General features: G+C 42.6%; 1 protein-coding gene and 3 long non-coding RNA genes across 4 annotated transcripts in view; 2 read left to right on the top strand and 2 right to left on the bottom strand.

Moving 5' to 3' along the window:
- Positions 1-4,043, top strand: part of tango6 (transport and golgi organization 6 homolog (Drosophila)) — a 54,239-nt gene extending 50,196 nt beyond the window's left edge. The window contains exon 18 of the mRNA XM_074634125.1: positions 3,671-4,043. Coding sequence (XP_074490226.1) covers positions 3,671-3,847 — 177 coding nt within the window. The 3' untranslated portion in view covers positions 3,848-4,043. The remainder of the gene's footprint in view (positions 1-3,670) is intronic.
- LOC141766937 (uncharacterized) overlaps positions 1-14,675 on the top strand; it is a 216,260-nt gene that overhangs the window by 106,467 nt on the left and 95,118 nt on the right. The gene's annotated exons all lie outside the window — the stretch shown is intronic.
- The window catches only part of LOC141766935 (uncharacterized), a 121,069-nt gene that overhangs the window by 102,413 nt on the left and 3,981 nt on the right, over positions 1-14,675 (bottom strand). The window lies entirely within an intron of this gene.
- LOC141766941 (uncharacterized) lies at positions 851-9,069 on the bottom strand. Its single transcript, XR_012593717.1, has 3 exons — positions 8,983-9,069; positions 4,789-4,856; positions 851-986 (listed from the first exon to the last, which is right to left on the bottom strand). It is a non-coding gene; the product is annotated as an uncharacterized LOC141766941 (long non-coding RNA).

The following is a 14,675-nucleotide window of genomic DNA, read 5'->3' on the forward strand; positions in this document are numbered from 1 at the left end:
ACGAAGAAGTTAAACACTTAATCCAGGCTTAAATTAACACAGTTGAAGCTGCCAAATGCAGGAAGGACAGCTGGCAAAAGAAAAATATGCCGATGTGTGAATGCGTAAATTAACAGACTTATTAATTCATTTAACGGAACACTCAAAAGTCAGATATAATCGTTTAGATACATACAGTTTTTGGAAGAGTAATGGATGAAAGGATTACACTTAATTATGCCCTATAACACTGATATGGCGTGTATGACTAGTTCAGCCTTCTTTCAGCTGCGTCCCGTCTCCGGCGGTGTGAAACGGACTCAAGATCAAAAAATAAATAAATATAAAAACATAATTCAAAGCGGTAAACACCCACAGCATAAATCCAGCTGTTCTTCCTGCATCTGTCAGTTTAAACGGTGTTGTTTTTAGTCTGATTATGACTGTAACTTCTTCATATGTGTGTAATATTATCATACGATCCGCACACCGAGCTCTGATTGGTCAGTAGGCGGTGCTTTTATACGAGTTGATCTCTTATCTGGAAGATAACAGGTCAGGTGTTCAGCATCAGTTACCATGGTGATCTATCCGGTAAGAAGTGAACCACCTTCGTAGGACTGAAAACCCTGAAGTTACCTCGCTAACGCCACATCCTACTTCGTAGTACAGACCTCAATTGAGAAGTAGGCTCATTTTCTTATAGACTTCTATACAACCAGAGGAGTCGCCCCCTGCTGGCTGGTAGAGAGAATACAGGTTTAAAGTACTTCCGCAGTGGCTCCACATATCTGACCCGGAGGTATCCCACTCCTGTGGTAGCCCAATGGAAACACACCTATATGTGAGCTGCTGGCCGCTGGCTCAGGTGTGATGATGTCTGGAGCCACTGTCATGACAGTCAGCTATCCAGCTGCTGGTCCCGGTCCCAGGTCCTGGTCCCAGGTCCTGGTCCCAAGTCCTGTCATTACTGGAACAGCTGGAAGGGCAGCACCAGCTGTACATGGCTAATGATACACAGAGAGACATGAGAACAGATCAGAGGGGCAGACCAGAGAAGAACAGCAGGCCAGGTGTAGTGGTGTGGATGGTGGAGGAGGTGTTGGGCTGGCTGGGAAGCAAACAGAGACAGAAGACCACCGAGGCAGGAGTCAGGGAATCCACTGATCCATGGAAAGCCTTAAAAATGTGGTTGGATGCTGTTGAGGTTATAAAATCAAGGCTCCTCCTGGTTGATTTGGTGACAACTGTGGTTACCGTGGTAACAGCAAATGTGGTTTAATAATTCAGCAAACATTTTTTGGGCAGCTACTTTGTCAGAAATACAACAGAACAGTGTATGTTTACAGTCAATAATAATTAGTCTCATGCTGCACACGCTGCCAACAGCAGGACGCTGTAACAGGAGTCGGTTACCTTGCAGAGGAGTTGGAGTAAATACAAATAATGACTTAATAAATAAATAAATGTCATTAAATGCAGCAAAAATAATATTAAAAATAAATTTAGACATTAATGAATAGATAAAGTGTGACATAAATTGTTATTTCTGTTGTAATTTGCTTCTTTATTTATTTATTTTATTATTTTTGAATTTATTTTTGCATTTATTTGTATTTATATAATATAAATAAATGCAAAAACAAATAAATGAATAACTATAAAAGTAATGAAAAATAAATGCATAAATAAATAATCAAATAATCTCTGTCAAAAAATGACCGCTGTCCGGTTTTGTAGATAGATTTTTGATGATAATGATTGATCAGTGCTAACCTGAGTGACAAATTCACTGTTTTCTGTGACTGCCTCACAGTCAAAGACATCCTGTAATAACCTAATACAGCTGTGGGACAGCTGTGGCACAGCAAACGGTAAACAGTGAGGCTGATATCAGATATCAGAAGATAACATCGCCCCGAGTTAACCCTCTGAGACCCACAATAGACCAATAGAAACAGCTTTTAGGTTGATATCATTTGTTCCACAGATTTGGTGCTAAATTTAACCATTTTTTTTACCACTGGAGAATTGATAAAAATGATCAATAATCCCTCCATAATACCACATTAAGACACCAAGACCTTAAGGAACACCAGAGAAAAAGCTATGCTGTGATTTGGGATCAAAAACTTTTGACATTTGGAGATTTCTGCATTTTTCTGTGATTGGATGGCGAACACTTCTGTTGTGTAAACTGCTCAGAAACCCCCTTATTGTCAATCTAGCTACGAAAGCCATCCATCCTCTGAATGCTCTAGGTCTCTAGTCTGATCCATCCATCCTCTGAATGCTCTAGGTCTCTAGTCTGATCCATCCATCCTCTGAATGCTCTAGGTCTCTAGTCTGGTCCATCCATCCTCTGAATGCTCAAGGTCTCTAGTTTGATCCATCCATCCTCTGAATGCTCTAGGTCTCTAGTCTGGTCCATCCATCCTCTGAATGCTCTAGGTCTTTAGTTTGATCCATCCATCCATCCTCTGAATGCTATAGGTCTCTAGTTTGATCCATCCATCCTCTGAATGTTCTAGGTCTCTAGTTTGATCCATCCATCCTCTGAATGCTCTAGGTCTCTAGTTTGATCCATCCATCCTCTGAATGCTCTAGGTCTCTAGTCTGATCCATCCATCCTCTGAATGCTCTAGGTCTCTAGTTTGAGCCATCCATCCTCTGAATGCTCTAGGTCTCTAGTCTGATCCATCCATCCTCTGAATGTCTAGGTCTCTAGTTTGTGGCTGTAAAGTTTCATGAGGCTGTGATTATCCTAGAGGTCACCACAGGTCATTTTATACAGTGAGGTCAATGAAATGTCTCCTATGGGGACTAACATCATCACACATGAATACAGTTGGGCTCATTGGATCCACAAGAGTCTCAGCTTTACAGTCAGACCCACTTTATGGAATTCAACACTGTTTAGGGACCCCAGTATGCAGAAATATTCAAATACACCATTTTAGAATATGAGATAACACATTTATACTGCATGAAAAAAGCTGCATGTTTTTGCCCCAAACTGCATGTGATTATCATAAAGTGGGCATGTCTGTAAAGGGGAGACTCGTGGGTACCCATAGAACCCATCCACATATCTGAAGGTCAGAGGTCAAGGGACCCCTTTAAAAATGGCCATGACAGTTTTTCCTTTCCAAAATTTAGCACAGGTTACGAGCGTTATTTTGCCTCCTTCACTACAAGCTAGTATGACATGGTTGGTACCGATGGATTCATTAGGTTTACTAGTTTCACATGATATATATATATATGTATCTTCTCTCTAGTTTTAAAACTGAGCCGCTACAACCTGAAAATCACAAGTTGCGTTAATGCGTTAAAGAAATTAGTGGCGTTAAAACAAATTTGAGTTAACACGTTAACTTTGACATCAATGTTTTTTTTTTTTTGTTTTTTTTTATTAATACACCTTACATTTAACTTCCAGGTTTATTTTTTCTTGCTCTGCCCACCTGTACTTACACACTGTAGAGAACTTCTAGTTACTTATAACTTGGGCCTTATTTTAGTAGTTTTGCCCCTCAGTTCTATTAGTAATTACCGAGTTAGTTGCCAGAATTACTTGGATGAGAAAACAAAAGAGGGCAGTATTAACAAGCTGTTCACAGTTGGTCTACAGACCAGTCTAACATGTTCCATCAGTGTAACCTCCGTCTCTCTCCTGTGACTTCTCTAGGTTCTCAGTGATGTTTTGTTGGACCTGTACCGAGCTCTAAAGTGGGTTGTTCGCTCAGACCCGGATGGCGTTGCGGTGCTCCATGCCCAGCTGGCTCTGGAGGAACTGGACGACGTCATGAGGAGGTTCATCTTCCCTGAGCAGAAGCTGGAGAAGAAGATTGTTGTCCTGCCATAGAGCTCAAATGTTTGGACTATATTTTGATATGCTCTGATTGTAGGCAGCACTAGTTCTGCCTCCATGTGATGTGGATTTATGGTGAGGACGTTTTAGAGCTAGAGGCCAATAGTCTGTATCTCTCCTTAAAGAAAGGTACAGTGAGCCTCTACCATCATGTTCTACTGTACTACCAAAATAAAGGTTTAAAAACATACTGTTCTCCATTTTTATTATAGAGTATACAAACTGTTTATACTGATACTGCCACTATCTCACCCAGGATATACTGCCAAATTCAAACAGCTTATTAGTGATCACATAGCCTGGATGGAGGAAAACAAGAGGGCAGGATTGTCTTAACCCAAAGAGACACACAATAGACCTGTTTTTGTCTTTTTTTAGGGGAGTCCAGGGGGTCTTTAGGTAGGTACAGGGTCCAGGGGTTCTTTAGGGGGAGATAGCAGGTCAACAGTAGATGTCACATAGAAGTGGTGTACATCATCAAAGCTGGAACCTGAAGATTCATTTGAGATTTACAGTAGATAGGGTGAGAAGCTCAGTCATCCGTGAGGGACTCTGAGTAGAGCCGCTCCTCTTTTGGGTTGAAAGGAGCCAGCTGACGTGGTTTGGGCATCTAGTAAGGATGGCCACGGGGAAGACCCAGGACTAGGTGGAGAGATTATATCTCCACACTGGCCTAGGAAGGCCTCAGGATCCCCCAGTCAGAGCTCGTTAATGTGGCCTGGGAAAGGGAAGTTTGGGGTCCCCTGCTGGAGCTGTTGCCCCCGCGACCCGACCCTGGAAAAGAGGTTGAAGATGAGTGAGTGAGTAGTTCATCAGTGTGTAAAGTTCTTCTGGTCATAAATCATACGCAAATGCAACAGATTCTCTTAAAGCACTCGATGTAAAATTCTAAATCACTGCAAGAGTAGCATGTTAAAGCAGAATTGTCTTCTTACCTCCTTGATTCAAGTGCAGACCACGAGTTTTGGGTTGAAGAAACCGATCTCACAAGCTCACCAGGGGGCTATTTCACAAAAGCAGAATAAAGATATCCAAGATAAGAGAAAGCGAGGCTTGACCAGAGAGAGTTCAACAAACCCAGGGTATCTTCTCGTTATCTGGCTTAACTAACTCTAAAAAACGAGATCAAGCTAAGCGGTCCTACGACGCTGGTTATCAACTCAGTAAATCAACCCAGGGTTTCTCTGTCTGGTTATGAGCGTGTTCACATGAACAAGGTGGTGTTTGCAGTATATGACCAATCACAGACATGGACAAGTCAACAGACAGGCAGAGTGGCACATATAACAAAGGAAGAACAAACTATATTAGACAAATACGAAGAAGTTAAACACTTAATCCAGACTAAAAGTAACACAGTTGAAGCTGCCAAATGCAGGTAGAACATCTGGAAAATGAAAGAACTCCCGATGTGTGAATGCGTAAATTAACAGACTTATTAATTTAACGGAATACTCAAAAGTCAGATATAGTCGTCTAGATATAAATAACATTACTATATGTAAAGCATGGATGGATTACACTTTTTTTACCCTGTGATTACATGGTGGCGTTTATGACTAGTTCAGCCTTCTTTCAGCTGTGCCCCAGTCTCCGGCGGTGTGAAACAGACTCAGGAGCAAGTAAAAACATAAATATAAACATAACACATAATTCAAAGCAGTAAAAACCCAGAGCATAAATCCAGCTGTCCTTCCTGCATCTGTCAGTTTAAACTGTGTTGTTTTTAGTCTGATTATGACTGTAACTTCCTCATATTTGTGTAATATTATCGAACAATCATCGCACCGAGCTCTGATTGGTCAGTAGGCGGTGCTTTTATACAAGCTCTTATCTGGAACATAACCTGCTCCGGAGCAGGTTAGGTGTTCAGCATCAGTTACCATGGTGATCTACCCCGGTAGGAAGTGAACCACCTTCGTAGGACTGAAAACCCTGAAGGGTTAACCCTGAAGTTACCTCGCTAACGCCAAATCCTGCTTCGTAGTACAGACCTCTGGTAGTCAGTTCATCCTGGCTTAATGCATTTCACGTTGTCCAGGCCAGGCTGCAGAGGAGCGATTAGGTTGAGCCAGGTGGAAGTAATTTGGATTGATAAGCATTCACAGCTCTCTACAACAGACCACGGGGTCAATCACAGACTTACTGATGCTGGAATGGAGTAAACGTGTTCTACGCACTTTAAACCCAGTGAGCATCATCTACTAATTAAAGCGAAGTAAAGCATAAATGTGTAAAAAGGAGACACGGCCGTCGGCTGCTGTAATAAAACAGCGAGAAAACAACGTGGCAGATTGGATTAACTGAATGTGTAAGTAGCCTACAAATATACAAACCACTGCTGTTAACTGAAACCGTCATCATGAAACAGTTCAAGGAGTTACTGTCACTTCACCTTAAAAGTGAGCGGTGGAAGTTAATATATTATTTAGGAAATTTACCATGAAGATTACTTACAACCACTAATCCATAATGCTAGAATATCACAAATACTGTATAGATAGATAGATAAAGATAGATCCCGGCTTAATCCGCTATCTAGGTTTTGTGAAACAGCCCCCTGGTTTGGTATCATTACTTTGGTTTTCTACACAAACTCAGACTTGCGTCCAAAAGTGCCTGTTTGGAACAGGCCCGTTGCTTGGCCTCCGGTGTTGCTGCTTGCAGCTTTCTCAAGAACCGCTCATCCAAACAACTTCACACTCAACACTGCGGCAAAGAGTCTAGAAGCAAAGAGACAAAATGCCGCTGCTTTTCTGACAACAGCTATCAGATGACACTGATAATAATCAGTAACTAGAAAATTTCACAAGAAATTTTGACCAGTGTGCCTGGTGCTGGGGGGATGGGTGGTGGGGGGTGGCAGATTCAGACTGTCTGAGGTCCATAGTGAGGTCATAACTGTAGGCCCTTTTGCTGCATGCGTGTCTGTCAGTGGTTGCCATGGTGATTGGGGGGCCGTGAGGAGTGTTTAGTTTCCTGTTAACATACAGTAAGAGTTGAGGGATTTTATTTTGAAAAGTAGGTGAATACCTAGTTCCTGTTATCATACAATGAGAGTATCACAGGTGTAATTGATCACATTAATTATGGCCCTGATCCATTGAAGCCCTGGTTTAGAGCATGCTGGCTCACTGAAATGGCGTGATACAGTAAATAGTGTGTGTGTGTGTGTGTGTGTGTGGGTGTGTTAGTCAGCCTGCTCTGATTGGCTAATGTGAATCAGCTGTCTAGCAGCAATCTGAAGTTGCCGTGGTGATTGGCCACTGCTGCAGTGGGGCAGTTTATAATAGGAGTTAACCAGAGACGTACATGTCATAAAAGTGCTTCTACGACAGAAACCGTGACTCCTATCGCTTAGATTGTTCATGAGACCAGTTAGGAGTCTCTGATGAACAAATGGTGTGACATTTGGGTCTGTAGTGTCAAAAATGTGACTTCGGCGGCAGTTTTGAAAAGTATTAACTTTTTTCTCTGATCCAAAAAATTCTGTGAAATTTAATATGGGGCCCTATGGGAGCGAAGCCTGCTGTTGCTCTCACGTTCAGGCATGTGTCGCCAAATGTGTAAGTCCGACTGATTCCATAGCTACATTTTTGCGACCGGCACAAAAATACCTACGTTTTGATGTATTCATTGTGTATGAGGAGTGGACATTGTGGACTACAGAGCAATTTGTTCGGAAAATTTTCAAAAGATTTCAAAGCTTTCCCGCACTCTAGAGATGATGTCACACACTCTAGCCCTTAACGACCCACGCAATACACACCCATTATAAAATCTGAAACGGTCTGAAAATTTCACAAAACGTAAACTGCGATTTCGTGAAAACCGTGCCAGCTATCAAAAAATTTCCATTTGGCCAAATAAAGTCCCAAGTCTCGTGACCCGTTTAAACTTTTAATCCCGTTTCTACGTTAAAGTATGGCGACTCTGTATGGCCCCAAAGAGGAGTGTTTATGAGCACTCTTCACGTCGATTTTCAATGCATTCCAATGGAGAAAAAAAACGCGCTTTCGCGCGATTTTCTCGGAAACCGCTGCGCGAATCTCTTAGCCAGGTCATAGCACACGATTCCCGATCATTCCGCACGTTTTGATGTATTTTTTGTACAGGTGTTGGCAACGCTGCCGGAGGAGTAGCGTGCCAAAGTTTGGCAGAAGAAGAATAAGAAATAAGCCCGACGAATAATAGACCAGTGTGCTTATTCCATTATAAGCACACTTATTCCATTATTCCAGTGTGCCTAGAAGCACAAGGCAAAGCCTTGTGCTTCTAGGCACACTGGAATAATGGATATATTGGCTGTAATTCATCACTTTTATTATCTTCTAATTCCCTGTATTGCTGTATGCTGTAAACCTGTACCGTGGTGGATGTATTATCGTCTCTGTTCCCAAACAACCGGCTATCGGCCAGTAGCTAGTAGCGCTAGTAGCTAGTAGTTCTAGTAGCATGACATCAACAGGATTTAATGGAGTTGTTTATTTACTAACACGCAGTGCAAAAGACCAGGACACAACCTCTTCTACATCCATGGTCTGTGGTCTACTGGACCCTCTTCTACATCCATGGTCTGTGGTCTATTGGACCCTCTTCTACATCCATGGTCTGTGGTCTAGTGGACCCTCTTCTACATCCGTGGTCTGTGGTCTATTGGACCCTCTTCTACATCCATGGTCTGTGGTGTAACGGACCTCAGCCAGACAATGGTGAAGCGTACTGATGTTTCCAGAAGCCTTTTATTTATGTTCAGCCGTTAGCCATATTTTGAACACAAATTCACTTTGCTTTCTGTAAAATCCTTCCTTCAGAAAACACCTTTCTTCCTTAAACACCGTAAGAGCTAAAGGACAGACAAATAAAATAAAATGAGCTCTTACTAAAAATGTAAACATTACAAACCTTGTCCATATACTGTATTTGCAATACATATTAGCATTAATCAAACCATAAGCCTAATATGTGCACATGCTAGAAAGCTAGCATTACAGCGATGTCCATGATAAGCGAATGTTACCAAGACCGTCAGAATGACAACACAATTAAACACACACACTGTAAATGTGTCCACCTAAATCACATAATGTTACTGCATATAATCATAAAACATATAAAACACACAATACCTTGTTCCCGTACTGGCTAGGCGCTTAATTATCAGTTTATGATAACAATATAGCAGCAAAATTGCGTGCTTTTCCTCCTTCAGTAAACTCCGTAGCAGTATCCTTCTTCCGCCAGGAGGTGGCGTCAAAATAAAAGTCACGTAATGTAAAAAGGGCGACTATCAAAATAAAAGCTTGTAGAAAGTAATTACCTTATAAACAGACCTTAATACACATTTAGGAGTCATTTACATGTGTCTATTGGACCCTCTTCTACATCCATGGTCTGTGGTCTATTGGACCCTCTTCTACATCCATGGTCTGTGGTCTGTTGGACCCTCTTCTACATCCACGGTCTGTAGTCTGTTGGACCCTCTTCTACATCCATGGTCTGTGGTCTGTTGGACTCTCTTTTACATCCATGGTCTGTGGTCTATTGGACCCTCTTCTACATCCATGGTCTGTGGTCTATTGGACCCTCTTCTACATCCATGGTCTGTGGTCTGTTGGACCCTCTTCTACATCCATGGTCTGTGGTCTGTTGGACCCTCTTCTACATCCATGGTCTGTGGTCTGTTGGACCCTCTTCTACATCCATGGTCTGTGGTCTATTGGACCCTCTTCTACATCCATGGTCTGAGGTCTATTGGACCCTCTTCTACATCCATGGTCTGTGGTCTATTGGACCCTCTTCTACATCCATGGTCTGTGGTTTGTTGGACCCTCTTCTACATCCATGGTCTGTGGTCTGTTGGACTCTCCTCTACATCCATGTTCTGTGGTCTATTGGACCCTCTTCTACATCCATGGTCTGTGGTCTATTGGACCCTCTTCTACATCCATGGTCTGTGGTCTGTTGGACCCTCTTCTACATCCATGGTCTGTGGTCTATTGGACCCTCTTCTACATCCATGGTCTGTTGGACCCTCTTCTACATCCATGGTCTGTGGTCTATTGGACCCTCTTCTACATCCATGGTCTGTGGTCTGTTGGACCCTGTTCTGCATCCATGGTTTGTAGTCTATTGGACCCTCTTCTACATCCATGGTCTGTGGTCTGTTGGACCCTCCTCTACATCCATGTTCTGTGATCTATTGGACCCTCTTCTACATCCATGGTCTGTGGTCTATTGGACCCTCTTCTACATCCATGGTCTGTGGTCTGTTGGACCCTCTTCTACATCTATGGTCTGTGGTCTATTGGACCCTCTTCTACATCCATGGTCTGTGGTCTATTGGACCCTCTTCTACATCCATGGTCTGTGGTCTTTTGGACCCTCTTCTACATCCATGGTCTGTGGTCTGTTGGACCCTCTTCGACATCCATGGTTTGTAGTCTATTGGACCCTCTTCTACATCCATGGTCTGTGGTCTGTTGGACCCTCTTCTACATCCATAGTCTATTGGACCCTCTTCTACATCCATGGTCTGTGGTCTATTGGACATTCTTCTACATCCATGGTCTGTGGTCTGTTGGACCCTCTTCTACATCCATGGTCTGTGGTCTACTGGACCCTCTTCTACATCCATGGTCTGTGGTCTATTGGACCCTTTTCTAAATCCATGGTCTGTGGTCTATTGGACCCTCCTCTGGGAAGCAGCCAGGCTAAAGTTTAATAAATAAATAAGTAAAGTTATAATTAAGTTATAATATTATGAATATTTATAATATTTGTATTTTTCAACACAGGACATTTCAGTAGAGACATTAAATATAACAATAGAATAGAAATAAATTAGTTCTACTTTAGTACGTCTCTTTGTAGGAGGACGTTTTACTGGCATCTGGTAGTCGCTCTCAGTCCAAAATGGTGGAAGTGTAGCTCTGCTGCTGGGCGCTGATGTTACAATGAAAGTTAATGGGAGTCCCCTCTCAATACATTACACAGTGTGTAGGCCTACATAACGCACTACTAATAAATACGTCCTGTTGAGCTCGTACACCCGCCAAGTGTGAAGTCAACAGGATGAACGGTTGTGGAGGAAATGGAAGGACAGACATACAGAGAGAGACTCCTTCAATTTCAGTCGGATAGTTGGATGGTGAAATGATTTCTTCTTTGGCACATATTAACACAAACCTGAGGAGGAAACTGGACAATAGCTGGATACTCTACTATGTAAACAAGGCCAAATGGGGTCCAAGAAAGTTTGGACAGAGTCAGGCTGACAGAGTGGAATGAGACATTCCTTCTTTTGTTTCTTGCATTGGGCAATAGGCTAACAGTGTATGAGGCATGACCTTCTCCGTCTCTCTCTCTGTGTGAACATTCAGCCGGCAAACATATGAAGCGTCAGCTTTGTTTGCAGCCCATGGATATTTCCCCCAACGCGGAGTCGAGGTATCACCGTGGCAGGCGGTCTTTCATCATGGTGACAGATTTAGGCCTCTCCAAAGCACCGCCACCACTTGTGTTGACCTTAAATTTGATCTATTTTTATCTCAGATTTTTAACACTAACATTAAAATATGTTTATCTTGTTTCCCCTTACAAAAAATAACTATACTTCAAGCTTATTTGACAAAGTACTTAACTATAATTCAAGTATATTCTCAAGTATACTTTATGTAGTAAGTATACTAATATCAATGTACTAGTTGAATACTTCTTGGGACTAAATTGGCCCACTTTTTAGTTTATAAAAGTATACTTTAAATTTAAGAGTAGTAAAATGATCCTCTGATTTGCAGACGTCTCTTTACATGGTCACAGACTCATTGGCGTTTTCAGTCCAAAATGGCGGCAACACTGTAGTCAAAAAGCAGAGTTTCATCTCTTTGCTTCTATACACTTTGTTGTAGTGATGAATCCACAAAGAATTACCACCAACTCTGCAGTCTCTGAAGAGGGTTTTTGTCACAAGTACCACAACAACCTTCCACTCTTTCTTATGCTACCTGGTTTGGTTTATTCTCAGAAAAGGAGTCATTGTTTCCACATATACCCCTTTATTCAGAGGGAAAACATCACACACTACCAATTGAGCTTACTTTGAATGCACAGTACAGATGTCCTTTGATGTTTTATTCATATCATTTTTGGTACAGACAGCCAAACAATGGCAGTAAACGAGAGCCGTGAGACACTGGAAGAAGTTCTTAGCAAAGCATTTCTGCCTTCCAGCAACTCAAACTCTGGGCAGAATACTCATTACAGTCAAGGTCAGGAGGGCGGCTGTACCTTTGTTTGAATATTAGCTGACCTTGTCTTTTATTGGGATATGATACTGTTCTCTGAGCCAGACAGGTTTTTACCATCAACCTTGTTTTCTGCAATTAATGACAAATAGTTGGAAAATGCTGAATAAAATGCAAATGGATCAGACTTTTGAATCCACTCAGCATTTTGGGCCAAGGTCATTCCTACTTTTGAACAGCTGGATGCCCCAACGTGCCAACACCGCATAGTGCAACACACATGGGAGGCATCACCAATGAACTTGGCAGTGTTCATGGCGGAAATTGAATCTTACCCGGAAGAGAACAAAATTGTATTACAATCGAATATTCAAATCAAACATGGGATAAGTTGTGTTACCTTTGGATTTCAGCTTCAAGCCACTTGAGTACTGTAGGACACGTCATTCTACCAACGTTCGTTCTCTACCAACCATTTGCAATCTTGTCCCCCTTTCACATCCTCAGGATCTTCTTCATCTCCAAATAGATATTAACTACTGTATGCAAAAACATTTAACTGAAACGGTTGGTTCAATTAAATAACAAGAAGCATATTTCTGACTTACCCCTGGTGGTATCAAACCATACAGATAGTTTTAGTTTTATTAGCCAAGATTGTCAGATATCCAGCACAGATTTCTGCCGGTAGAATGGAGGTGAATGGAATTTTATTTGTGATGCTGGAGAAGTTTACGGTACATGGTTGTTTTGGTTGATAGACGTTTGCGTGTATCTCCGCAGAAGCGTAATTCCAACTTGTCAAATGGTGCTGTCAGGTTGCATTGTGGGCATTGTAGGATCCAGCATTTTTGGATCTTTACCCATACTAGGGACTAATGGTCAGCGCCTCTGCTGCTTTGATTTTGAACATTTTAATAAAACTCTAGTTCCCCGTGAGAGTGTATACACCAGACCGGCACATGCAAGTACTAAGCAAAAAGTCAAAAAGTCAAGGTCACGCTCCCTTTTGGGGAATAGAAACCCGAAGATCTCATAGACTTCAATGCAATCTGACATATGTAGGGATTGGAATTTTGACAAGTTTGTATGCATTCTTCTCTTGTTTTACAAATGTTTGTTTTATACACATGTCTAATGATTATTTTTGCGACCATGCCTGAACCTGAGCGTTGGCGATACTTTAATAAGTGAAGGTTGATCACCGCCATGTCCCTTCAGTCCTCCTCCGTCCAACACAGTGGAGGATATTACTGATCCAGACATCTCTACATATCTGATAGAATCCCGTTAGGCTAAGTGTTGTCTGTAAATAACCAACGTGTTAATAACCAACTGTTTGATCTATAGGCTGAGATTTAGTTGGATGCTGTTATAGCGTTAATGTATGACTGTATCACTGTATCACTGCAGCAGCCTCACACTCAAGCTAACGTTAGGTAGCCATGCTAGTCACTGTCACCAGCAGCATTTAGCCATTTAGCACACTGACAGTGAATATTCACATATCATATGAGCCTCAGATGTCAGTGTGAAAGCCTGGGTTAACCCGCTACACAACAGCTGTTCATCATTTCCTCTCCTGTGACAGGGAGTTTCTTTCCCCCAGAAGGGAGCGCAGCCCGCGGCCTGTTGGAGGAGGCTGGGTCACGCTTCATCAACACATGCGCAGTCAAATCTGGTCTGCACTCACCGAAATTGAGCCAATTGTAACGCACTACCGCAGCTTTAGTTACACTGCACGTGTGTTGTACCCCATACCCCAAGACCCGTGTCCGCCCGTGTCCCAGCCTCCTTCCATAGCAATGCCAATGATGCCATGCTGGTCTGGTCTTTTTTAGGACACGGCAGGGGAACTAATCAGAAATCAGCGTTTTGGGATTTATTGTTGGTGCAACCAACTACACAGCAACTCTTCAGCATAGCATTATTACTATCAGCGGTTTGTTTAAAGTAGAAGTTTGGAGACATGTTTCAACTTCTGCTCTTTACTCTGTTACCGTCTACGAGGGACACGGGGTTGTTGTCCCCCAAAAGGGGGCGAGGTCATACGAGCCTGCCCTGGATGACGTGTTGCAGGTCTGATGTACAGTATATTCAATCAATGAACTGGAGTAGGTTGCTCCTTTTAAAGGCAGAGTAGACGATGTTCTCCAGTCTCCACTATTTGTTCTATTGGTTGAAATGGTCTCAACCCCCCCGACAGCAATCCATTACTGATGAGCTCTGATAAAGGAGCGGAAAAGAGCCGTCATCTGTAGCTGCTGTAATCCTGTAAAAACGTCTACCAATCACTGCCTCGAGATCCGCTTGGAAAGAACCAATCAGACGCCTCCCAGCCTTCCTGCTCGTACTCTAACCTTGGCGTGCACCGGCCTGAACTCAGCGCGTCGTCGCCGCCGCACGTTTCCTGGAGAATGGAAGAGAAAAGTCAGCCCTGCAGTAGCACTGCCGAGGTTACTTGTCATGAGGTAGCGTTGCTGAGTTGAGGTCCTCTCTCCGCTCTGTGTCTGTGAAGTAGTTACGATGTGACGGTGTGTGCGGGGGGTTAGACGGAGCTTTCCTATCTTTAAGGT

This window comes from Sebastes fasciatus, chromosome 4, assembly GCF_043250625.1.
Source record: "Sebastes fasciatus isolate fSebFas1 chromosome 4, fSebFas1.pri, whole genome shotgun sequence".
NCBI classification, from domain to species: Eukaryota; Metazoa; Chordata; class Actinopteri; order Perciformes; family Sebastidae; genus Sebastes; species Sebastes fasciatus.